The 25,510-nt window shown below is 46.5% G+C and overlaps 1 protein-coding gene and 1 long non-coding RNA gene across 2 annotated transcripts in view; one reads left to right on the top strand and one right to left on the bottom strand.

Moving 5' to 3' along the window:
• Window positions 1–21,679, bottom strand: part of NOP14 (NOP14 nucleolar protein) — a 41,931-nt gene extending 20,252 nt beyond the window's left edge. Inside the window, exons 1-10 of the mRNA XM_073574571.1 lie at window positions 21,347–21,679; window positions 16,280–16,414; window positions 16,000–16,141; window positions 15,765–15,907; window positions 6,638–6,772; window positions 5,807–5,929; window positions 5,335–5,463; window positions 3,340–3,616; window positions 2,524–2,654; window positions 2,056–2,141 (exon numbers count right to left, since the gene is read on the bottom strand). Of these exons, the coding sequence (XP_073430672.1) occupies window positions 2,056–2,141; window positions 2,524–2,654; window positions 3,340–3,616; window positions 5,335–5,463; window positions 5,807–5,929; window positions 6,638–6,772; window positions 15,765–15,907; window positions 16,000–16,141; window positions 16,280–16,414; window positions 21,347–21,538 (1,493 nt within the window). The 5' untranslated portion in view covers window positions 21,539–21,679. The remainder of the gene's footprint in view (window positions 1–2,055; window positions 2,142–2,523; window positions 2,655–3,339; window positions 3,617–5,334; window positions 5,464–5,806; window positions 5,930–6,637; window positions 6,773–15,764; window positions 15,908–15,999; window positions 16,142–16,279; window positions 16,415–21,346) is intronic.
• A 114-nt stretch (window positions 21,680–21,793) lies between these two features.
• On the top strand, window positions 21,794–22,797 carry LOC141088481 (uncharacterized). The gene is made up of 2 exons (XR_012231959.1): window positions 21,794–21,968; window positions 22,169–22,797. It is a non-coding gene; the product is annotated as an uncharacterized lncRNA (long non-coding RNA).
• The last annotated feature ends 2,713 nt before the right edge of the window (window positions 22,798–25,510 follow it).

The raw sequence follows: 25,510 nt of genomic DNA, 5'->3' as shown, positions 1-25,510 counted from the left end.
CCTTATCCCCCTATCCTTGTCTGCATGGCTCCTTATCCCCCATCCTTGTCTGCACGGCTCCTTATCCCCCATCCTTGTCTGCACGGCTCCTTATCCCCCATCCTTGTCTGCACGGCTCCTTATCCCCCATCCTTGTCTGCACGGCTCCTTATCCCCCATCCTTGTCTGCACGGCTCCTTATCCCCCATCCTTGTCTACATGGCTCCTTATCCCCCATCCTTGTCTACATGGCTCCTTATCTCCCATCCTTGTCTACATGGCTCCTTATCCCCCATCCTTGTCTACATGGCTCCTTATCCCCTAGCCTTTGTCTGCATGGCTCCTTATCCCCTACTAGATTATGGCCCGATGCTATCCCATCGGGAGGATGCGATAGCATCACACCTCTTGCCATGTTAACCCTATCCCCCTATCCTTGTCTGCATGGCTCCTTATCCCCCATCCTTGTCTGCACGGTTCCTTATCCCCCATCCTTGTCTGCACGGTTCCTTATCCCCCATCCTTGTCTGCACGGTTCCTTATCCCCCATCCTTGTCTGCACGGTTCCTTATCCCCCATCCTTGTCTGCATGGCTCCTTATCCCCCTATCCTTGTCTGCACGGCTCATCCCCCATCCTTGTCTGCACGGCTCCTTATCCCCCATCCTTGTCTGCACGGCTCCTTATCCCCCATCCTTGTCTGCACGGCTCCTTATCCCCCATCCTTGTCTGCACGGCTCCTTATCCCCCTATCCTTGTCTGCACGGCTCCTTATCCCCCATCCTTGTCTGCACGGCTCCTTATCCCCCATCCTTGTCTGCACGGCTCCTTATCCCCCATCCTTGTCTGCACGGCTCCTTATCCCCCTATCCTTGTCTGCATGGCTCCTTATCCCCCATCCTTGTCTGCATGGCTCCTTATCCCCCATCCTTGTCTGCATGGCTCCTTATCCCCTATCCTTGCTTGCATGTGTCCTATTAAAAAAAAAAAAAACACAGACTTCCTACTTGCCTTGCCTGCACGCCTTTGCTGCATCTCGATCTAGTGCCAGCTGCTCTTCCGGCCGAGCGATCACGTGGCCCCGCTCAGTAAGGTAATGAATGAATATTCACTCCACACCTATGGGAATGGAGAGGCATGCATATGCATTACCTTAATGAGCGGGGCCACGTGATCGCTCGGTTGGAAATGCTGCTGGCTACCGATCCAACGAGATGCAGCGAGGGCGCGCAGGAAGGCGAGTAGGATGTTTTCTGGAAGCCGGCGGCTGCGGCTGTCACTGCTATAAGAGAAATGAATATTAATTTCACTAATAGCTGCGGCACAGTTACAGCCGCAGCTGCCGGCTCCTGCCTCCTGTTGCTCCGCCGCACCCCCTCCCCCACGGCCCTCTGGGACAATTGACTCGTGCATAAGCCGAGGGGGGCGTTTTCGGCACAAAAAAATGTGCTGAAATACTCAGTTTATACACGAGTATATATGGTAAATGCCTTTATTTTCGGCTAAATTTCACTTTGCTCTTATTAAACATTTTCCCTCTGTAGCCTCAGTGTTTCACTGCACTGCCGTTTTCAGAATGAGTTAACAGAGAATCCATCAGCAAGTTCATTCTGATAGTCTGTAACTCTTCTTGGTCTTCCTCTGAGATTCTCCCAGCCGATTTATGAACACATGAAGGTTCAGCAGTCCTTTTATGTAGTTTGTGCATATGAATCAGCTGAGAAAAGACCATTCATATACTGACAGTACTTGTTAGTGGTCGTAACGATACCCAAGCTTCTGCAATGCCCTACACATGGGGCAAGTGACATAGCTAATCAGAAGAACTATACTTTTTAATAGGAGTTAACTGCAAATATATTTATTATTACACCTACTACATATTGAGCTATGATCTTAGAGATGGGAATACCCCTTAAAATTAAATCATGTACTTGATAACGGTCTAGTGTTACATCCGTGCCTCCCCTCCACTATTCTTGTATGCCACCAGGGGCAGTATACAGATAAATCCATCGAGATTTAGAGCAAAAAGGAAAAAAAAAAAAAAAAAAAAAAAAAAAAAAAAAAAACTTACCCGATCATCTTGTCAACGGCTTGAAGATCAGGGGTTTTCTGCTCTGCCAGGTCCGTTATATAGTCCAGAAGAAAACTAAATAGTTTCTGAGAAAATATGTAATATAAATAATTTTAGTATTCCGATGTAAAAAAAAAAAAAAAAAACATAAGTCACCCCAAGCGCAGATCTAAAGCATGTCACAGACACGTGATTCATGAGACACATATTACCAGACCACTTTCCCAAAGAGAGAACTGAACAGTTTACATATCCGTAGCTAGGGGCGGCAGACCCGTGGCTAGGGGCAGCAGGGCGGCGGACTCGTAGGTGCCAAGGCCACGGCTTTGCTGCATTGTTACGTGTGGGTAGTTCAAGCATCACAATTGCAGAAAAAAAGCAGTGGGACGTCTGCAGTAGCGATGAGGGTTCAGGCGATTAGAAGTTATGCATCTTCTTTATTTTCTGAACCATGGCTGTTAGCCTCACCTCTAGCTTCGCCTTGTTCCCCTGAGACAGACTTGGATGATTGCACTTCTGTATCCTCTCCAGGATGACAAGCTGCTGATCGGGAGACTTCTCACTCAGGAGAGACAGGAAACCTTCATAAGACTCCGGGACTAGAACAAACAGCAGAAGGTGGAGACTTTACAATGCACTCTGCATTAGAGATCAAGATGCAGGGTTTGTTCATATAGATTTAAGGCGTGTTAACGGGATTGTTCATGGATGATGTGACATGGAGTGTGGATGGAAACTTATGCCCATTGCTGTACAGTCAGTATTCGGCCCGGGTCCTATGCTAATTATTGGGCCCAATACTGGCTGTACCACCCCGCATGCACTAGTATCTCTCCAATCCCGGGAGAGATCGCCTAGACATTCATTTGTGCTTAATGGCATACTTAAGATCTCAAATGTTCCCCCATGTCCCAGTGTCAGCGCTCCTTCTGCCACCCCCAGCAGCTAGCCCTCCAAAATTCATCTTAACAGAAGAAAGAGCTTCCTCATCCTTTAAACTGGCTGATGGGGATTGGTTATCCATTTCTACCGCTCGCAGCATCAGTTACTGTCTGCAGCACTGACATTCGACAGCACTGCTGCCAATCAGTCAGCTCAGCAGCTCATGCAATCATCTCAAGCAGAGCCGCTGAGCTCAGTTATTGGCTGTAGCGCTGCAGACAACACATCAGAGCTGCAGACAATCACAGACACCGAGAGTGAGGAGGACAAAGTCCTGATCGGGAACCAACAGCATTTGATTAGAATTGGTCTTACAGACTACATATCCTCCAAGAAACTCACCATCAAATGTGAATGGGAGCTGAGAAGTGACCTCATCGGGATGTTTCACTTTCATCTCTTTGTTTTTCTTTGTTATCTTAACTTGCACTTCTTCATCTTCCTCGCTGTCTTCGCCAGATTCCAGGTCTGAGAGGTTGTCAGAGGCATTGCTTCCCTCCTCCTCTTCATCATCACTTCCTTCATCAACTTCACCCTCGCTACCCTCATCTGCACCATCACCACCATCTCCGGTCTTCAGCTCACTATCGTCTGATTCAGGAAGGTTTATCTTGCCATCCTATCAAAGATGAAAAATACAGATGTGAAAACAGGTTGTCTTGAAATATCCTACAAAGGCTCTGCTCACATCTCAGGTGCCAGCTGACCTGTACTAAAAGTAATGTTGCTGTTGACCGTAGGAAGGAGCCATGTTTTTCTAACCTCATACAACCACTTTCATACCTTTTTCAGTTGCTGGGAAGTCTAAGACCTGACCATCACAAACATGTGGAGAAACCTTGTATACAGTTAAAAGTACCATGGGGGAACCCAATGCATTCTTACATTGGGAGGATGAGGGAGGCTTCAGCCTTGGAAGCATTTGTCACAATAGTCAACATAAAACGCGTCCCTTGGCTGCCAATTCTGGGCATTCGGCCGGGGTCACACTTGCGAGAGCAATGCGAGAAACTCACGAAACTCCATACCTGGCACTGCTGACGACACTTGGGACCGGAGTGTGCGGCTGCATGTCTTTAATAATAATAATTATATTTGTATAGCGCCGACATATTCCGCAGCACTTTACATTTGTCTTTCTATGAAGCTGAACGCTCCGGTCCGAACTGCCAGTGGCCATGCCGGGTATTGAGGAGCGAGCTTCTCGCCTTGCACTTGCGAGTGTGACCCCGGCCTTACTCACTTTCCCCAGGTCCAGAGCCGAGTCTCCCCTGCTGCTTCCTGTGTCTGTTATTGTCTGCAGCGTCCTCAACAGATATCGGGAAGGGCGAGAAAGCACTTTTTTTCAATTAAAAAAAAAATAATGCAGCCAGCGGACAGGGGTTATCAGAAACTAGAAAACTTCTTTAACTTTGACATTTCAACCTTTAATAGTTTGGGGTCTGCGGGACAGGATTTAAAGGGAATCTGTCCCCAGGTTTATGGTGCTGTATCTAAAGGAAGCATAAAGTAGATTCCAGGGCTGGATGTATTGAAGTATTTCACATATAATGAAAGTATAACTTCCTGCAACAAGAGCATCATCCTGATAGTCACAAGTGTCTGGCTCCCTCCGCAGCTGATTACCAGCATTTTCACCATAAAATCCAAAGAGAAACCTCCAATCAAGGAGAAGAAGAACCAGCAGTTCAAGAATATCAAAGACAAGCCAGGCCATGCCCACCAGTATTAGGCTGTGTTCACACACAGGTAAGCACAATACCCAAGCCCATTATCCTTCAAAGTTAATAAAACATGTATTTTATGAAATGAGTGTCACTCTTGGTTATTGGGTCACCTGACAGTGACATAACCTTTGTGATATTTGTGTTCACACACACAGCGTTTTTTTTAGCGGTTTTTACCGTGGTTTTCACTATAAAACCGCTAAAAATAAGCTTCCCAGTCATTTGTATGCATTTTGCACTTTGTGCACATTGATGCGGTTTTTACCGCGAAAAAAACGCATCGCGGTAAAAAACGCAGCATGCACATTAATTTTGCAGATTTTTCCGCGGTTTAGGCTTCTTCCATGCGGTTTGAAACCGCTGCGGAAAAAAAACGTCTCAAAACCGCGCAAAAAATGCGCAAGAACTGCCACGGAGAAATACGTGCGTTTTCTGGGAAGGGATTCAGGTTTTTGAGCATAAATTTTCTGCAACGTGTGCACTTAGCCTTACATGGCAGGACAAGAAACTACAGCAAGACACTGGAGTGACAAAATGCTTGAATCAGGGTGGAAGCAAAGTAAGAAAAGCTAGAATTACTGTGACTAATGCCTTCAAAGCTCACACTTACCTTGTAAGAAAGCATCAGACGATCGTCCTTATCCAGCACGAACCCATCCATCAAATCATCTGCAGATGTGTGTTTGGGCTTGTTCTTCACTTTGTCATCCTCTCCTCGCATGCGGCGCATACGTTCAGCCTAAAACGGGAGCACAAAGGAAATGAACCAAAAGTCAAAATAAAGGACAATATAATCCCCAACCATGTAGACACTGATGGCAAATCTAATCAATAGGTACAGATCAGGGGCGGACACAGAGCGAGAGGGACCCGTAGTAAGAAAAATATATGGGCCCTTGAGCAGTACAATAGCTCATAATAAAGCATAATTCCACCTGCTCTGGAGGTAGAAGTGGCCCCAGTACCTCTTCGGCCCCTGTGCAGCTGCCTCAATGGTATGTTTGCCACCAAGACGGAGGGGGGAATAAATAAAACTTCTACAGATTCTGAAAATAAAGGTCAATGATGGATCATTATGTTACCTCAAGTTTCTGAAGCCGCTCTTGTTCTTCTTTAGCAATGTCTTCTTCAGACTTCATCTTGTCGGAGGGCTTAGCTTTCATGTCAAAGACAAGTTGACGGACCATCACGTCATAATCATCAGCCTGGAAATAGAAAAGAAAAAAAAAAAAAAAACAACACAGGATAATCAAGAATAGTGTATACATGACAGACACCAAGAGACTGAATTTATTAAATCTTAGAGATCCAGTGATAGAAGGGCTGCGGCCATCTTTTTACTGCTCCAATGCATCTAAAATAGTATATCCAATTTTAGAAAACTTCCACATGTCAAAGTGACCCTGGGGTTTTGTCCAGGGTGAGGATTGGGATGCAGAACCCAACATCGATAACTATAAGGCTGCGTTGTGTCCTCCTAGTTTCATTGGATTTCTTTGCTTCTAAACCAGTTAAAACGACTGAGAAGGTCAAGATATTTTATCCAAATTGATCAGTAAACAACATATTTGAAAGACAAGGAAGCAAGATGGAAGGTGTCGGATTTGCACCGTAGTTTTAAAGGACCCTACTTGTATGGATCAGAATAGTCTCACAATTCTCACACTCGGATGCGTGACTATCATGGATCCAGGTGTTATCCGAGGGGAAAAAAAAAAAAAAAAATCAGACATGTGAATTCAGTCTCACCACTGGACCGAAGTGCTCAGCTCTGCTCCATGCACAGGCTCTTAGATGGAACAGCTTTTACAGCAGATAAGGAAAAATGCATAAAAATACAAGAAAATAAATCCCAGACCTCATCAGAATTATCTCTGAATGTTCACGCCATTAAGAACCTCTTGACGCCTTACCTTTGGCTTCTCGATCTCCACCTTCCTCTCAGATTTCGGAACTTTGTGTGATAATAATCCCTGGATCGCCTTCCAGTCGCTGTCGAGTTTTTCGGTCAGCTCCAGCGCCTTCTCTCTTTGACTCTGCCGTTCTCTCTGAAAGAGTGAATATCCAACAGAAGTCAGAAGAGTTAAACTCGTACCCCCTTACAGTCAATATTAGGGAACTATGGTACTAAAGCCATCTAACAATATTATGTGGAGCCCCCAAACCTGAGAACAGCAGATTGGATACTCAGGGAGGGGGATGTTCCATCTGGAGGTGCAGAAAATACTGAAGTTGCTGATCTGTAGTTTTAGTCATCTTATTCTTGAGCCCAGGGCCATACAGACACCCGGGCTACAGAAAAATGCACAGTCCCTGCTGTCTCCTCTTTTTGGTCCGATCCATCATGCTGTGAGATGTGAATTAACCCTTCCAATGAATTGTACCGAGCTAAGCATTAGGCCGGGATCACAATACCGAGTGTGATGCAAGAAACTCACACGCCGGCAATCAAGACTGGAGCTGCAGTTGCATGTATTTCTATGCCGCCGCAGCTCTGGTCCTTAGTGCTGGCGGCAGCACTGGGTGTTGATGCAAGAGACTCATGCGAGTTTCTCGCATCACACAGGTAGTGTGATCCCAGCCTTAGTAAGAAAACAAGAAGGAGCACAGTTCGAGCAGAGACAAGATTGCAAAGGTAGTCGCTTTGCAGCAGAATCTTTTTCATTCACACCCTACTACCAGAAGATGGCAACTAAAATAAATGAAAGCTTCTCAAAGTGTTTCTGAGCCACTCTGTCCCAAGACGCTCTCCATTCCATTCATATATGTATAAAATAATTTATGCAATTGGGTTTCATCAAAAACATTGCACCGTTTGGCTCTTAAAGGCGGTGCACTTCCCCGCACCTTTCACTTTGATATGGTTTGTGGTCATAAATCAGCTCAGAAAAATAAAGAGGGATTTTTGGTACTTACTGTAAAATTTCTTTCTTTCTTGGAGCCTTCATTGGGGGACACAACCATGGGTGTATGCTGCCGTCACTAGAAGGCGCTGACACTACGCAAAAGTAAAAAATAACTCCTCCCCAGCAGTATACACCCACAGACAGGCACTAGGCTACTCAGTTGGTGTCAAAGCAGTAGGAGAAGCAACCAGAAACTCAACATATGTAACAGCTCAAAACAACAGAACGTAGGCCAACAACTGTACAAACATGCAGGGAAAGTGCTGTGTCCCCCAATGAAGACTCCAAGAAATATTTTACGGTAAGTACCAAAAATCCCTCTTTATCGCTTCAATGGGGGACACATAACCACGGGACATCCAAAAGCAGTCCCAAGGGAGGGAGAAGGAGAATATAGGTAAAGAGAAAGGAACCTAGGTCGGCCGGTGGGAAACCGCCGCCTGCAGAACTTTCCTGCCCAGGCCTGTGTCAGCCGAGGCTTGGGTATTAACTTTGTAGAACCTAGCAAATGGGTGTTAATACGACCAGGTTGCAGCCCTGCAGATTTGCAAGGCTGAAGCCTGGTGAGGAACGGCCCAGGAAGCTCCCACAGCCCAAGGTAGACTGAGTCTTCACTCCCGGAGGAGGCTGTTTGCCTTTAACACGGTATGACTCCAGTATCGCCGAGACAATCCAACGGGCAATCATGGACTTAGAGGCCTGGAGCCCCTTTCGACGACCCTCAGGGATGATGAGTAAGGAATCTTACTGATGAAAGGAAGCAGTCCTAGAAAGGTAGACTGAGTAGCTCTGACCAAATCCAGTTTGTGGAGGGACTTTTCCAGTGGATGAACAGGGGAAGGACATAGAGAGGGAAGGACGATATCTTCATTGATGTGAAAGGCAGGAACCACCTTGGGCAAAAAGGAAGGAACAGGACGAAGGACTACCTTGTCCTGGTGAAGAATAAGGAAAGAACACGACAGTGCCGCTAGCTCTGAAACCCTCCTGATTGATGTAATGGCGATTAGGAAGGCCACTTTCCAAGACAGGAGAGAGAACAAGATATCCTGGATGGGCTCAAAGGGAGCACGCTGAAGAACGTCAAGAACAAGATGGACATCCCATGGATCTATAGGAGGATGGTAAGGTGGCCCCCTGAATGAAAGTCTTCACCTGAGGAAGAGAAGCCAAATCTCTCTGGAAGAGGACTGACAGAGTGGATAGCTGCCCTTAAGGGTATTGAGAGATAGGTGTGATTCAAGGCCCGCTTGAAGAAAGCCAACGATGGACGGAAGGGAAAAGGACATCGAAAACAAACTTATCCTCGCGCCACCAGAAGAAGGCTTTCCAGCATCTGTGGTAGATACGTGAAGATGCTGGTTTCCTTGCCTTAATCATGGTCTGGATGACCCTGGTAGAGAAACCGGCTTCTTCTAGGACTGAGGCCTCAACGGCCATGCCGTTAAACTCAGAGACCGAGAACTCGGGTGGAAGAGGGGGCCTTTTGAGAGAAGGTATGGACTGTCTGGAAGCCTCCAGGGAACGTCCTCGAGCATGTTCACAAGCTCCGCGTACCAGGCCCGTCTCGGCCAATCTGGAGCAATGAGAAGAACTGGAACCCCTTCAGCCTTTATCTTTTTCATGACTCTCGGAATCAAGGGGAGAGGCGGAAAAAGGTAGGGAATCTGAAACTGGGACCACGGGATCACCAGGGCGTCACAGCCTAGGGTCCTTGGGTCCCAGGACCTGGCAACGAACAAAAAGGAACTTTGTGGTTCGCCCGGGACGCCATTAGACGTCCGGGGTGCCCCATCTCTGACATATTTGGTCGAAGACGGCGGGGTTGAGAGACCACTTACCTGACGAGATGCCCTGACAGCTCAGAAATTCGGCTTCCCAATTTTCCACCCCCAGGATGTGAACTGCTGATATGGTAGGGATGTGACGTTACGCCCACCAAAGAATCCTTGTCGCCTCTGACATGACTTGTTTGCTGCCAGTCCCACCTTGGTGTTTTATGTACACCACGGCCGTGACGTTGTCTGACTGAATGTGGATCGGCTTGCCTGCGAGCAGAGACTGCCAGCGGATAAGGGCAAGAAGGATTGCCCTGAACTCCAGGAGATTGATAGGGAGAAGGGTTTCCTGGGCGTTCCAGCGCCCCTGCGCTGTGTGATGCAGGAAGACTGCTCCCCTACAGGAGACTGGCGTCGGTGGTGATGACCTGACACCGGAGAGGAAGAAAGGACCTCCCCGCGCAGGAGAGGCAGTAGCGTCCACCAAGTCAGAGATTGCCTCACTTTGAGAGGCAGAAGAACCGGTTGTCTTGTCCCAAGCAGGCAAGAGAGCCTGCTGAAGAGGACAGGTGTGAAACTGGGCATAAGGGACGGCTTCCATGGCGGCAACCATCTTCCCCAGTACCCTCATGCAAGACAATAAAGGGAGAGGGAATGGTTTCTTTACAGAATTCCCTGATGTAGAGACGCAAACTTGTCCCTCGGAAGGAACACACGGGCCTGAGCAGTATTGAACTCCATACCCAGAAACACCAGGCACTTACATGGGAGAAGGAAGGATTTCTCCTTGTTGACTATCCAGCCTAGGCGGGCCAGAGTGTCCTGAAGGCTGTGGTCACAGTCCTGGCATGACGGTCCTTTGGTCAGGAGATCATCCACGTAAGGGATTATGAGAATCCCCTTGGAGCGAAGGATGGCCATGACCGCCGTGAAGACCCTGGGGGCAGAAGCCAGGCCGAAAGGAAGAACGGTGAACTGATAATGGTCCTCCTGCATTGCGAACCGAAGGAATCTCTGATGCTGCACACAAACAGGAATGTGAAGATAAACATCCTGAATGTCGACAGAGCAAAGAAACTCCCCCGGTTCCATGGAGGCGATCACCGAACGTAAGGACTCCATCCTGAAATGGCGGGTCCGAACATGGTGGTTCAACCGCTTGAGGTCCAGACGGACAGAGGGACCCATCTTTTTTCAGGACTACGATTAGTTTGGAGTAAAATCCTGAAAACCGCTCATTTTGAGGAACGGGCACGATTACGCCTGAGTGTAGAAGGGAAGAGACCGCCTGAAGGACCCCTGGAGCTTGACTGGGACTCTTTGAAGGGTGCGAGAGAAAGAAGAGTCTTCCTTGGGTGGAAGAAAAGTCGATCTTGTAACCGGACGTGACTATCTCCCTGACCCAGGCGTCACTGAATACTGACAACCATGCGTCCCTGAAAAGAAGGCGGCGGCGTCCTCCCACCCTGGAAAGATTTCCAGGTGGGGGGTGACCCGTCATTTAGAGGAAAACCTGTGAGAGCGGGATCCAGAGGTCTTTGAGGGACGTCGCTTTGGTCTCAGTGAGGTGCTGGTTTGGAGGATGGTTTTCTCCTTTCCCTGGGGATGGACGAAGGGTCTTGCTGGGAGGAAGTCCCGGAAGAAGAGAAAGGTCAAAAGGAGCGGAAGGTCTAGGGCCCTTTCCTATTAAAGGGACGTTTAGGCTTAGACTGAGGAAGGAAAGTACTCTTCCCCCCGGTGGCATCCGAAATTATTTGGTCCAATCTGGACCCGAAGAGCCTGGATCCTTGAAATACCAGGCCTGTGAGATTTTTTAGAGGTAGGATACGGCATATGACAATGATATTGTTGCTTGCTCTGGCGGAACAGCCAGCCGCATCCAAAGAAGCGGCCAGAAGATATTTGCCAGCGTGAGCTATCTGATCAGCCAAATCTGCGAGTTCTTCTGAAGGAGCTGCAGCTACAATGCCCTAGCGGAGGAACTTAGCCCAGGCAGAAATAGACTGTCACCCAGGTGGAAGCGAAGCTAGGGCAGAGGGAAGCACCGGTCACTTCAAAGGCCGATTTGGCTAAAGATTCATTCTGCCTGTTCGTGGCGTCCTTGAGAGATGGGAGGGACAGAACTGTCTTTGAGGCTAGGCGAGAAATTGGAGGGTCCATCTTTGGAGACTCTGCCCATTTACCTGTAAGGTCTGGGCTGAAGGGATATAGTATCTCTGTCTCCTTCCGGGGACGCGCTTTTCTGGGTGCTCCCAGTGCTTGGCCATGGTCGATTCGAACTCTTCATGATTGGGAAAGGTCCGGGGAGGACGTTTTACCCGTTTGAAGGAGACGGAGTGTTCTGGAGTGGGAACCTCGTCCTCTTTTAGCTTAAGGGTTTGAGTGATAGCTAGAATAAGGCTATCAACCATGTCTTGTACCTTGGAAGTCCGGTGTGAATCAGAGCTGGAACCAGACTAGAAATCCAGTTCAGACCCAAACGCCTCCTCCGAGGAGGGAGAATGGGGAGAAAGGGGCAACCTGGAAATGGTAGAGGGACCCGGAGAACTGGATGAGGAGCTAGAGAGTCCGCTTTCTAGATTCTTTTCTCGATCAGTCCCTGCGAAGGATGTTGTCAGGTGCGTGCGTATCACCTGTGAGGCGTTCGGAGCACTGGTGGCGGCAGATACATTCGCAAGACGTTCCAGAGTCTGAACGAGGGGACAAGGATACTTTTGTCAGGTCCGAGACCGACAGACATGGCAACAGCCCACCCCGAAGGGAGGGGTGTGCTCTCATCCCGGGTATTAGAGAGCTCCTGTGGGGCAGACATGGTGAAAGGACTGTACAGTCATGGCCAAAAGTTTAGAGAATGACACAAATATTGTATTATATTTTCACATGATCTGCTGCCCTCTGATTTTTATGTGTTTGTCAGATGTTTTTATCACATACAGAAATATAATTGCAATCATATTATGAGTAACAAAAGGTTATATTGACAGAATGAGTTAATGCAGCAAGTCAATATTTGCAGTGTTGACCCTTCTTCTTCAGGACCTCAGCAATTCTCCCTGGCATGCTCTCAATCAACTTCTGGATCAAATCCTGACTGATAGCAGTCCATTCTTGCAAAATCAATGCTTTTATTTTGTCTGAATTTGAAGGTTCTTGTTTGTCCACCAGTCACTTGATGATTGACCACAAGTTCTCAATGGGATTAAGATCTGGGGAGTTTCCAGGCCATGGTCCCAAAATCTCTATGTTTTGTTCCCTGAGCCATTTAGTTATCACCTTTGCTTTATGGCAAGGTGCTCCATCATGTTGAAAAAGGCATTGTTGATCGCCAAACTGCTCTTGGACGGTTGGGAGAAGTTGCTCTTGGAGGACATTCTGGTACCATTCTTTATTCATGGCTGTGTTTTTAGGCAAGACTGAGAGAGAGACCATTCCCTTGGCTGAGAAGCCACCCCACACATGAATGGTTTCAGGATGCTTGACAGTTGGCATGAGACAAGACTGGTGGTAGCGCTCACCTGGTCTTCTCCGAATAAGCCGTTTTCCAGATGTCCCAAACAATCGAAAAGGGGATTCATCAGAGAAAATGACTTTACCCCAGTCCTCAGCAGTCCACTCCCTGTACCTCTTGCAGAATATCAGTCTGTCCATGATGTTTTTTCTGGAGAGAAGTGGCTACTTTGCTGCCCTCCTTGAGACCAAGCCTTGCTCCAAGAGTCTCCACCTCACAGTGCGTGCAGATGCACTCACACGTGCCTGATGCCATTCCTGAGCAAGCTCTGCACTGCTGGTAGCCCGATCCCGCAGATGAAACACTTTTAAGAGACGGTCTTTCTTGGGCGCCCTGGAGCCTTTTTGGCAACAAGGGAACCTCTCTCCTTGAAGTTCTTGATGATGCGATAGATTGTTGACTGAGGTGCAATCTTTCTAGCTGCGATACTCTTCCCCGTTAGGCCATTTTTGTGCAGTGCAATGATGACTGCACGTGTTTCTTTAGAGATAACCATGGTTAACAGAAGAGAAACAATGATGCCAAGCACCAGCCTCCTTTTAAAGTGTCCAGTGGTGTCATTCTTACTTAATCATGACAGATTGATCTTCAGCCCTGTCCTCATCAACACCCACACCTGTGTTAATGGAGCAATCACTGAAACGATGTTAGCTGGTCCTTTTAAGGCAGGGCTGCAATGATGTTGAAATGTGTTTTCGGGGATAAAGTTCATTTTCTAGGCAAATATTGACTTTGCAAGTAATTGCTGTTAAGCTGATCACTCTTTCTAACATTCTGGAGTATATGCAAATTGCCATTAGAAAAAATGAAGCAGTAGGCTTTGTAAAAATTAATATTTGTGTCATTCTCTAAACTTTTGGCCATGACTGTAGGATGGGCAGTGGGGGGACGGCTGAACTGAGGACCACTTTCTCTTGCAGCGGGCACAGTCATAATAAATTACGGTGGGCTTAGAGGGAGGACAGAAGCCCCTGCAGAGTTGGGCATAAGCTGAGTCATGTAATAATGCTGACGAGGGATATACTGGTAAAGACTGCCAGAGCTACACTGCTGAGGGGTGCTATGGCGCAATAGGAACAAGAAAGGGGAGCAGGGCAGAGCCTATCCGATGCCAAAGAAGGTGCAGCCGAAGACCAATGGTTCCAGTGTCCCCATTTCAGATGTCTGCAGAGTACGGTCTGTGTGGCGCAGGAAGAGCACGAGGAGGAATGCCGCAGGAGCACAGGGGGTTAAGAAGGCCACGTACCACACTGAGCTGCACGATGCGATGGTGGGCGTGGCCAAGTACAGGGAGAAGAGAAAGGCTGAATGCGGTTGTCTGGAGCGTCGGAGGGGGCGTGGCCAGTAAGAGCTGCCGGCCTGCAGAAGAGGTACAGTAATTGAAGCCGGAAGGCGTGTCCCCGCCTCTGACAGGCTGGAGAGCAGCGCGCACAGAGCAGGGGGCAAACGGGAGGCGTGTCCACACAGGAAGCTCCGTAACAGGGGCGAAGAGGAAAGATGGCATGCGGAAAGAAGAAAGGGCGGTCTGTGATCGGTCTGCCTGGGACGGGGGGAGGCATACATACCAGCCACGGGGATGTCCAGGATCCTCTTGCTAGGAGCCCTCGGATAGTGGAGGATCGCTGTACAACAGGGATCCTCCTTCCCGCACCAACTTCGGATGGTGCAAAAGACGGCATCAACCCCTTACAAGAAGGGGGAGACCATCGCTGGTGACCATAATCTTCCTCTCAGCCCTCTCCGAGGAGAGGGGTGAGGAGGGGAAAAGGCAAGGAACTGGCCACCATAAATCACCCTGAGACACCCCTGAAGGTGACAGAGGATAAGGTCTTGCCTGTGGGTCTGAGAGTGGGCAATGTGGGTGACACCACACTGTTCTCTCGGTCGCATACATGTGGAAAAACAGGGTGAGACTTTACACTCTGTTACTCTGAAGATGAAGAACATGGAAAACAAAGGAGAAATAGTAATAAAACATAACAGGGTACCCGAAAGAGAAAAAACTGCGGATCTGGGATCAGATCCAAGTCCGCCTCCTACAGACACTAAGCTTAAACTGAGTAGCCTAGTGTCTGTCGGTGGGTGTATAGTGCTGGAGAGGAGCTATTTTTTCCTTTTGCCTAGTGTCAGCGCCTCCTAGTGACAGCAGTATACACCCATGGTTATCTGTGTCCCCCAATAAAGCGATAATGAAAAGGAGATTAAGTGTTACAAACTCTTCATCAGATTGTAATAACGAGCTCACAGACAGTCTCAGTTAACTCATTATGCAGTCAATAGACAGCACAACACAGAGGCTATAAAAGGCAAACTGTGCCTTTTATTATAAAGAAAAGAAAAAAAAAATATCTAGGCTTAATTACATGCACTTAAAGTTCTGAAAAAAAATGTGTCCAGAGGTGGACAACCCTGATAAAGTTATTCCCCATTGCTAGGAAGGGCACGTGAAAGGTGCAAGTGTCAAGCATGATGTATTTGGTACATTCAAGGCAGGGTTCAGCAGACCTCCAGCAATCAGGGGGATAAGCTAACATTTTGGTATAACCCTTTAAATGATAACAGATTTTGCCAGTAACCACCACTAGGAGGCATTTACAGTGTTCAGACTAATACAGCCAGCACTGAATTTTACTGATGTTTTGGGAGAATGCTCCAGGCATTCACAAGAATAACTGTGCACATTATACTCTGTTTAGGATCACAGTGGGGGTCCTGTAAGCTCTGACATCATACAGTGGGGTCCTGTAAGCTCTGATATCCATATCCCTCTATGATATATAAACAAGAGTTGCCCTTTAACAACAGCTCCTTTAAAACGCTTCCCGGTTCCATCCATACAACCCCGTACCTTCTCAATCTTAGATTTGGCAATGAGCTCCTCAATGAGCTCTTTCCGAGTCTTCGGCTTTTCAGGTTCCTCCTCCTTTGCCTCAGAAGTGGCTTTCTTTCTTAGCAATCCACCACCTCCAAAATGCGCAGCCGTTAATTCAGCTGTGGGGGGGGGGGTACAAAAGTAAAAGAAATAAGAATCTAGTTACATACTGCTATTGTTAAAAGAATTACTGGCAGTAAATATATCCTACCAGACAATGCCCCCCGCTCCTCTGTGTCACTATCACTGTCCACAGGGTCGTTCATCTTTTCCAGTGCTGCCAGAGACTGGCCATAGTGAGTGAGTTCCTCCTCCTCGTTCAGATTGTACACAGTTTTCTTGGTAGCATGTTTCTATTAAAAAGAAAAAAAAAAAGAAAACTGATCAGAAAATAAATGTTTCAACCAAGGAAAAGTTGACCAATCAAGGACACTAGTTTTATTGCATTCTCCCTACCCGATGGCTGACGTCAACTTTATGCAACTCCTTACCTTTCGCTCCAAAGCAAATCTCTTCACCATCTTCTCCTCCGGAGTCAGTTTGGTGTCATATTCCCCAAATCGTTTGTCACTGAACATGTTGGTCTTTCCTCTTCGCTGATATTCTTTAAGAAGAGTATCCTTACGCTGGAAAAAAAAAAAAACAACACCACGATGTAAATGTTATGAACTTGGCTGCAAAAAGAAAGTGAGAATCAATCATGACTGGTCAGCTTCTGCATTTCCTCTTTTTCATAATCTATCATTTGTGACAAGTTTCTGTCTTACCATTTTGTTAATATAAACAAGTTGCCTGGGATTTAAATTAAAAATTAATGTTAGTGCTGGGAAGTCAATCAAATAAAAATATACTCTGGGTGGTTCAACCAATAAACAATGTCAGTGCTGGAGCCACAAGAAACTGAACATGAAAGCAGGGCTGTGGAGTCGGAGTCGTGGAGTCAGAGCTCATTTTGGTGGAGTCGGAGTCGGTATAAAATGGACCGACTCCTAAAATATATAATAAATTGGGTACAGTAGTACAATGCAGAATGTGCTGAATATTTTTTCAGAGGAATTTGGGAAAGTTATGAAATGTCCTATAAATGACTGTTCTATTCCTGATCTAAGGCTACATTCACACACAGCGTTTTTCCTGCGTTTTTTGAGGATACGTTTTTCAGTTGCAAAAGCAGATAAGCTTTTTAAAAAACCGCATCACCTGAAAGGTTTTTGAGCTCATAGATAATGTTTTCAATAGCAAAAGCAGATTAGAAATCTGCTCTATCTATATATCCATATCTGTCTATCCATATCATATCTGTACCAAAAAGAATGAAAGCCGGATAGCACACAGACTAACACTCCTTTTTTTTAGCACCAGTCAGGTACACCTCATAGCTGCCCAAAAGGACGCCCAGGACAGGCATTGCTCGTCTTCAGTAACACATCAACATCAACTGATAGTTGGAATAAATAGACTGCATTCATCACCACATCTTCTTAAGGTGCAGGCTTTATTTTCAAGTGTAGGGGTGTGAAGTATGAGGTTCTGCAGCAGCTGAGGTGTGCAGTCTGAAATTCTGCGGAACAGTATGAGATTCTGCCCCCCCCAGGATTGATCCTGGCTACGCCCATAGTGTGAATGTAGCCTGAGGATCTAGGCTTTATCTTAGCCGAGATAAGTCATAGTGTGTATATATATATATATATATATACACACACACACACACACACACACACACACACACACCAAAAGTTTGGACACACCTCAATCAAAGCGTTTTCTTTTTTTTTCATGACTATGAAAATTGTGGATTCACTCTGAAGGCATCAAAACTATGAATTAACACATGTTGAATCATATAATTAACAAAAAAGTGTGAAACAACTGAAAATACTATATGTCTTATATTCTAGGTTCTTCAAAGTAGACACCTTTTGCTTTGATTTCTGCTTTGCACACTCTTGGCATTCTCTTGATGAGCTTCAAGAGGTAGTCACCGGAAATGGTTTTCACTTCACATGTGTGCCGTCAGGTTTAATAAGTGGGATTTCTTGCCTTATAAATGGGGTTGGGACCATCAGTTATGTTGTGCAGAAGTCTGGTGGATACACAGCTGATAGTCCTACCGAATAGACTGTTAGAATTTGTATTATGGCAAGAAAAAAGCAGCTGAGTAAAGAAAAACGAGTGGCCATCATTACTTTAAGAAATGAAGGTCAGTCAGTCCGAAAAATTGGGAAAACTTTGAAAGTGTCCCCAAGTGCAGTGGCAAAAACCATCAAGTGCTACAAAGAAACTGGCTCACATGAGGACCGCCCCAGGAAAGGAAGACCAAGAGTCACCTCTGCTGCGGAGGATAAGTTCATCCTAGTCACCAGCCTCAGAAATCGCAGGTTAACAGCAGCTCAGATTAGAGACCAGGTCAATGCCTCACAGAGTTCTAGCAGCAGACATCTCTACAACAACTGTTAAGAGGAGACTTTGTGCACCAGGCCTTCATGGTAAAATAGCTGCTAGGAAACCACTGCTAAGGACAGGCAACACGCAGAAGAGACTTGTTTGGGCTAGAGAACACAAGGAATAGACATTAGACCAGTGGAAATCTGTGCTTTGGTCTAATGAGTCCAAATTTGAGATCTTTGGTTAAAACCACCACGTCTCTGCGACACAGAAAAGGTGAACGGATGGACTCTACATGCCTGGTTCCCACCGTGAAGCATGGAGGAGGAGGTGTGATGGTGTGGGGGTGCTTTGCTGGTGACACTGTTGGGGATTTATTCAAAATTGAAGTCATACTGAACCAGCATGGCTACCACAGCATCTTGCAGGGGCATGCTATTCCATCCGGTTTGCATTTAGTTGGACCATCATTTATTTTTCAACAGGACAATGGCCTCAAACACACCTCCAGGCTGTGTAAGGGCTATTTGACCAAGGAGAGTGATGGGGTGCTGCGCCAAATGACCTGGCCTCCACAGTCACCAGACCTGAACCCAATCAAGATAGTTTGGGGTGAGTTGGACCGCAGAGTGAAGGCAAAAGGGCCAACAAGTGCTAAGCATCTCTGGGAACTCCTTCAAGACTGTTGGAAGACCATTTCTGGTGACTACCTCTTGAAGCTCATCAAGAGAATGCCAAGAGTGTGCAAAGCAGTAATCAAAGCAAACGGTGGCTACTTTGAAGAATCTAGAATATAAGACATATTTTCAGTTGTTTCACACTTTAATTATATAATTCCACATGTGTTAATTCATAGTTTTGATGCCTTCAGAGTGAATCTACAATTTTCCTAGTCATGAAAATAAAGAAAACTCTTTGAATGAGAAGGTGTGTCCAAACTTTGGTCTGTACCGTATATGTATACAGTGTATTACATATTTACAATTTATTACAGTTTGTGTTCTAAAGTTGTATTCCAATAAATAGATATTATGTTCTATCTAAATATCTTGATTATTGGATCATAGAAATGATTAAATGTCTGATGTTCACATTGTACTACAATAAATTTTTCACTTAAATATAAGCAATATATGTGGGAGTCGGAGTCGTGGAGTCGGAGTAAGGGAAATTGAGGAGCCGGAGTCGCAGGTTTGGCTTACCGACTCCACAGCCCTGCATGAAAGTACTGTTTTTCTTTTATGGCAGCCTTGCATTTATTTGTTATCATCCCAGATGAATCCTATAAACCAGTATGAGCCAGAGGAGTAAGCAGTGGCACATCCATGTTTAGCACTGGCCACGACTACCCCATGTAATACAAGTCTGCCAACAGGGGAGCTGCTCATACAGATCCGCGCCCGATTATGCCATAAAGCGTTGGATGCCTCCCGCTAAGATTTCCACATACCCTACCAGAGCCTGGGGACTGAGGGTTGCTGACGTTCTGACAGATCCATTACAAGGCAGACACCTGTAACTCCCAGCAGACCCCGCTGACTTATAAGGGGGTCCGTTGGGTTTAGCCGTGATGTGCATTACTTTAAGTGAATAAATATTGCTCCTATTCCAGGGGGGGGGGGAAAAAAAAAAAAAAAAAAAAAAAAAAAACAGAATCCGAGACGGATCATCCTACCAATGTGAGGAAAGCTTAAGGCTACGTGAACACGCTGCGGAATGGGGTGCGGATTTGGCCGTGCGGATTTTGTAAAATCCGCAGGTCAAAAGACCTGCGGTTTATCAGCGGATTTTCCTGCGGTTTCACCATCTCCACAATGGTGGAGACAGGAAACCGCTGCGGTTTCAAAACCGCAGGATAACCGCGCGGAAAAATCCACACCGTCTGCACTGCGGTTTTTTATTCCCATAGGAAAAAACTGCTGCGGACCCGCAGCGGCACCGCAGCAGAATCCGCAGCGTGTGCACACACCCTTAGGCTACACAACAACTTTGGCAGCGACAGCTATTGCACAGCCAGAGGTCACTCAGGGCCACTGCTACGCTGCGGTGCTGTAGAAATAAATGAATGTTTCCCCCCAGTAATAAGTAACACTTATACTCACCTCCTGTGCTGTTCCAGCGATGTCAGCACTCACTTTCCTAGGGATTGCGTGACATTATGTCACGTGATCCCTGAGGCCATTCAACACTGGCTTCACTCTCCTCATCTCCCTCGGACGCCAGAGCTACTCTCAATTCCTCTGGATGTCTTGATTTAAATAAAGAATAGGAGAGTGAAACTGGGGCTGATTGGCTGCGGGGCTCTCATGACATAATGTTATGTGATCCCTGGGAGAGAAAAAAGGGATAAGAAAAACTTTTTTTTGTTTGGGCAGAGCGGGACACAGAGCTTGCCCGATGCAGACCTTGAGCCACAGACTAGGTTAGGATTTTTAGTAACAAATATTGCATTTTAGCTTTCATGTTCCCTGCACAAATCTCACATTTTCATGGAGGTGTTCACGATTGTAAAGTGTGCAGAAATTGAAAGGGTTAATAGTTAATGTTTCCCTTTCCAGTGGCACAGTTGACTTTTGGGATAAAATGTATTAATGACACCTGATCTGTATAGGTCCTGGCACATAGGGGTTTGGCGGGCACCACTTACTGGGACAAGCTTCTGCAGACCCTTCATTGCAGTTACTGAAGAAGACAGACAATACGCCACAGTCCAAACAAACATTACAGGGATTTTTTTTCTTAAATACAAGTATTTGGGGCTATGAAGAACTTTTGCATTAAAAATGTTACATCTCTCGGCTTTCACAGGCCATTTGTTTTCCTGCACATTCAGCTTTAGCTTTGATGTGGTCATAACCCAGCGGAGGAGCTCAGAAATAAAAAAAAAAAAAAGAGATACTTAAAGAGTTACTAAATCTACAAGACCATTAGGAGCTCAATAACTGACTCTCAGTTGCCTCATTCCGCAGCCAGCATTAGCAGTGCTAAGTTTATAATGTAAATAAGTTATTTTTAAGCCAAACTACATACATTTAAGAAAATGTTCCCAGAGCTGGATAATCCCTCTAAGCTATAACATCCAACCAAGAGCATGCCCAGCATTGCTGCGACTTGTAGTCCCACAGTGAGGCGCTGAGCTCGGTGTCTAGGAGCAGATCGCAGCGCTCATTTACCTTCTGCAGAGCCTTAGTCTTGGACACCCCGGGCAGCCCCACATCATGCTTTGTCTTCCTGCCCAGGACGCTGAATTTCTGCTTATTGATCTTCACTTCAAACGGGTTATCCCGGACCTCGCTGCGGGCTTTGCTGACTCGTGCAGCGGCTCCGGCCGGCGGCTGCTTCCCTTTCTTTTTATGCTTCGCCATAACGCGGCGGTGACAGCTCCGCAGCCCAAACCCCGGCCTGTAGAAAAGACACGTGTGCTCCCGCGACCGGAAGCTGCAGGATCCAGCGCACGTCGCACACTTATGACGTCACGTGTATTTCCGGGTGCTGAGACGCATAGCCATTTCTCTTGGTAAATGCTAGACTGTATGGGCTGCTTTCAGGTGTGACGCCATTTCCGGGGGCGTTTCATACCGGAAGGGGGCGTGTTCTGACAGCAAAGACACTGGTCTGGAAGAGAAGCCTGAGCCTCCATTACACGTTTGTCTCGGCCGTCTGGTGACTGTCTATCTCTGCATTGGTTCCCAGTAACCAATCACTGGACTGCTTTCATTTTTTATTCCCCGCTTAGAAAATTAAAGCCGTGCCGTGATTAGTTGCTGTGGCCGTCACAGACAGTGTCTTTTTCAGGTTTGTCTGTGCGCATGCTTTCTGCTGCTGATTTCCACAGTGTCACATACTGATTGTGTCCTAGATTTGCTGATAATTTTATCCATTGCAATAAAAGCATATCTACAGACAAATTATGTGGAGAACTGAAGCAAATTTTGGCCACGCCCCTGGCCACCCACAAGCCACGCCCGTTTATCATTTCTTTCTTCCCCTGACAGGAGGAGTTGTCAGAGGGACGCTGGTAGTGAGGAACATTCAGCAGACCCCTGAGATTGCAGGGCGGAGACCCAAGTCCAGGACGGTCCGCTGCATGCAGGACAATTTGGACTTGAGATGAGCCGATCGATTCACCAGACTCCGGTCCACCGTCTAGATCAGTGGTACCTGGCAGCTGGACAGAAGGCCGCCAGTCTCTAACTTCCCGGTGTCCTCGTCGCGGCTTTTCATCTATTTTTTGTTCCTTCTTTCACAGTCGGAGCCGCCAGAACTTTCTGACCCTTATGTAGCTTCACTAGACGAGGTCCAGCTTTTTGGCCTCTGTTCGGCCGTGTTCACACCTTGCACAAATACTGGGTTCTGGGTTTTCAGCAGGATCCACACCAAACTACACAATAACAATCTTCTCTGGTTACTGCTGCACTTTTTATGCCTTTTCCCCCTTATTTGATGCGTTTTTAATGTGTTTTTTTATAGTACAAAAAAGCTTTGATTCCGCACTTAAAAAAGTAACTGCAGTTTTTTACGGTTTTCTTTAGGCTCCACAGAGAAGCCTCTAGAGAGAAAAATATCACCAACGCTGCACAGTTCAGCAGCATTTTTAGACAACAGAGGGCACAGTTTTCATGTGGCACGTGGGGTGATCAGGTTGGGGTTAATGTCAGCTGTTTCTTTGTGTGTTCTGGCTGACTTTCATGCCACCGCTCAGCAAACCACCCAGATGTAGCAGAGCTGGAGTTCTTTGTGGGACAGCTACACATAGGGATTCTCGGCGGACAGGTGAGTTTGGTGGTTTAGTATTTTTTATTTTACAGTAATGAATGGGAAAGAAAGGGACAGGGCATATTTATTTAAAATAAAGGAGTCTGTGTCTTTGTTTCAATTAAACTTTATTCTTGCTGTGTATTTACTATGGGGTTAGTAATGGGAGTATCTTATAGACCATTACTAACCCCTGGGCTGTCAGCAGCCATAAAACAGCTGACTTCAACCCCAACCCTATTACCACACTTGCCACCACACCAAGGCAAGTGGGAAGAGTGAGGCTAAGCACAAGATTTGGCGCATCTTATGAATGCGCCATTTCTAGGGTGGCTGAGGGCTGATGTTTTCAGTCTGGAAGGGCTTCCAATATCCATGGCTCCTTCCTAGGCTATTAATATCAGCCCAGCCTGCAGCTGTCTGCCTAGGCTTTTCTGGTTATTAGTTCTAAAAGGACCCCACATAATTTCTTTGGGGGGGGGGTCACCGGGGGGGTCACCCATAATAACCAGTAGACATGTGCAGACACCTGGATGTTCGGGTTCGGCCAAATAGATACAAAAAGCTCAGGTTCGGGTACCAGAAAAGTACCTGGACCCTATTCACTTGAATGGGGGGCTCAAACATCCAGTGTTTGTCATGCTGTCATGTGAATGACAGAGTGGTAAACAAACGCTTCTGATCGGCAGTGAAGTCATCACCGCTGGTCAGACAGTCGCCTTGCCCATGCTGTCAAATGACAGTGTGAGCGTGCAGCTGTGATCGGAGGTATAAAGTTTACCTCCGGTCACTGGTGTCAGCTGATGGGACTACTGATCCCATCATCCGACACCTCATGCCGCTAATTACAGTGAGAGCAGGAGCGGTGGATGGGAGTATTTATCAGCCGGCGCCTGCACTGTAAATAATTAAAAAAGAAACTGGCACGGGTTCCCCTGTATTTTTGAGGCAAAATTCACTTCTGGTGGCTCACGGTGCAGAGGCGAGTTCACCGCAGTTCAGAGGGAGAATTTCACTGCGGTGAATTTGAACTGCAGTGAACTCCCCTCTGCACCATGAGACTTTTTCTCACTGTGCTAGCGGGGATCTCTCAGAGGTCACTGAAGTTCATTTGCCCGGCTGGGAATGCAGCCTCAGTGACCTGAGGTAACCTCAATGACATCCCTGCTAGTCACTGACGGCTGCGCTTGCAGCGACTCATTCATCAGTGGTTCACAGCCTGGATGGTCGCATCTTGGCACCCACCAGGTTGAAAACTATTTATCCCCAGACATGGATTACGGAGTGGGACCGAACGATGGACAGGAAAGGGATATTGTTGTTTCTTTATTCTTGTTTTATTACAGGAGATGAGTATTCAATGGTGAGTATAGCAGTGTTTGTTATTTTTAAATAAAAAAGGAGAAGTTTGTTTTATTTGAAATAAAAGACTTTATTCTGGCTGTGTCTTTATTTACAATATAACTATAGGTTTTGTGATTGATAGGTGTCTTATAGACGCCTCTCCATTACTAGGCCGTGGGCTTGATTTCACAGAATTGGCACATCTAATAGCCATGGCCCCTTACCAGTCTGAGAATACCAGCCCTCAGCTGTCTGGTTTAGCTTAGCTGGTTGACAAAATGGGTCCTGTCCCTACTCTAATCAGAGCAAAATTGTGGCAGCAAGCACGTTCCAGCAATTATATAGGCCGGGCCACGTGGTGACATGACTGTCACATGACTGTGGTGAATCCAAAAGTGTACACAGCCTTAAATCTTGTTGATTGGCTGTGCAGCCCAACAAACTTTATTAAGCATCCGTACAGTAAACCAGACTTCGGCTAGAAAGTCTGGGTTCGTGACCCGTACTGGACAATAGGTGACCAGTGCGAATTCCAAACGTTACAGTTCGAGTTCACTCATCCCTAGTCCTTACAAAATGGAGAAGCATATTGGATGCCTGTCTGCCACTCCATTCTTTATTTTTGGAGCTACCAGAGAAAGCCAAGTGCAGCTCTCAACACCCCAATAGAGAATGAATACAGTGGCAAAGCATGCACACAGCCTCTCCATTCTAATGGGGATAAAAGTGCCCCTTTCTCCTGACTGGTGCAAGTCCCATTGGTCAAACTAGTTTTCAACAGACATCCCCTTTAGGCATTGGGACTTCACATACCTATTCTCAGTGTCGCCCCTTAAAGCAGCAGACTTTGTATCTACATTTCCACTTTATTATTAGTACAAATATATCATATATAAAGTTTTGTCATTTCCTTGTTCCACTCGATAAACTTGAGGTTAAGTTTTTAGTAATTGACCAGCTCTGGACAAAGTTTGGCAATGCTGTAAGTAACCACACAATATTGTAGCCCAGATATAGGAAACTGCTGAACATTAGATATTCCACCCGGTCACATTTGGTTTGGACCTTCCGATTATAATATTGTAAGTCATTCTTTGTAACAGCCACTTATTCTTATCCCAAAATACAAGTAGTTTCCAGGTGGCACACCCATGGTGATGGCAAGGTGAGTAATCGTACTGATGTCCTGTACGCCAACACACAAATCTAAAGTTGTACTGGAACTTTATAGAAACTCC

The sequence above is a fragment of the Dendrobates tinctorius genome, unplaced genomic scaffold (genome assembly GCF_039654945.1).
Source record: "Dendrobates tinctorius isolate UK_male_01 unplaced genomic scaffold, ASM3965494v1 ptg000039l, whole genome shotgun sequence".
NCBI lineage: Eukaryota > Metazoa > Chordata > Amphibia > Anura > Dendrobatidae > Dendrobates > Dendrobates tinctorius.
This window is presented reverse-complemented; position numbering and strand designations above follow the sequence as displayed.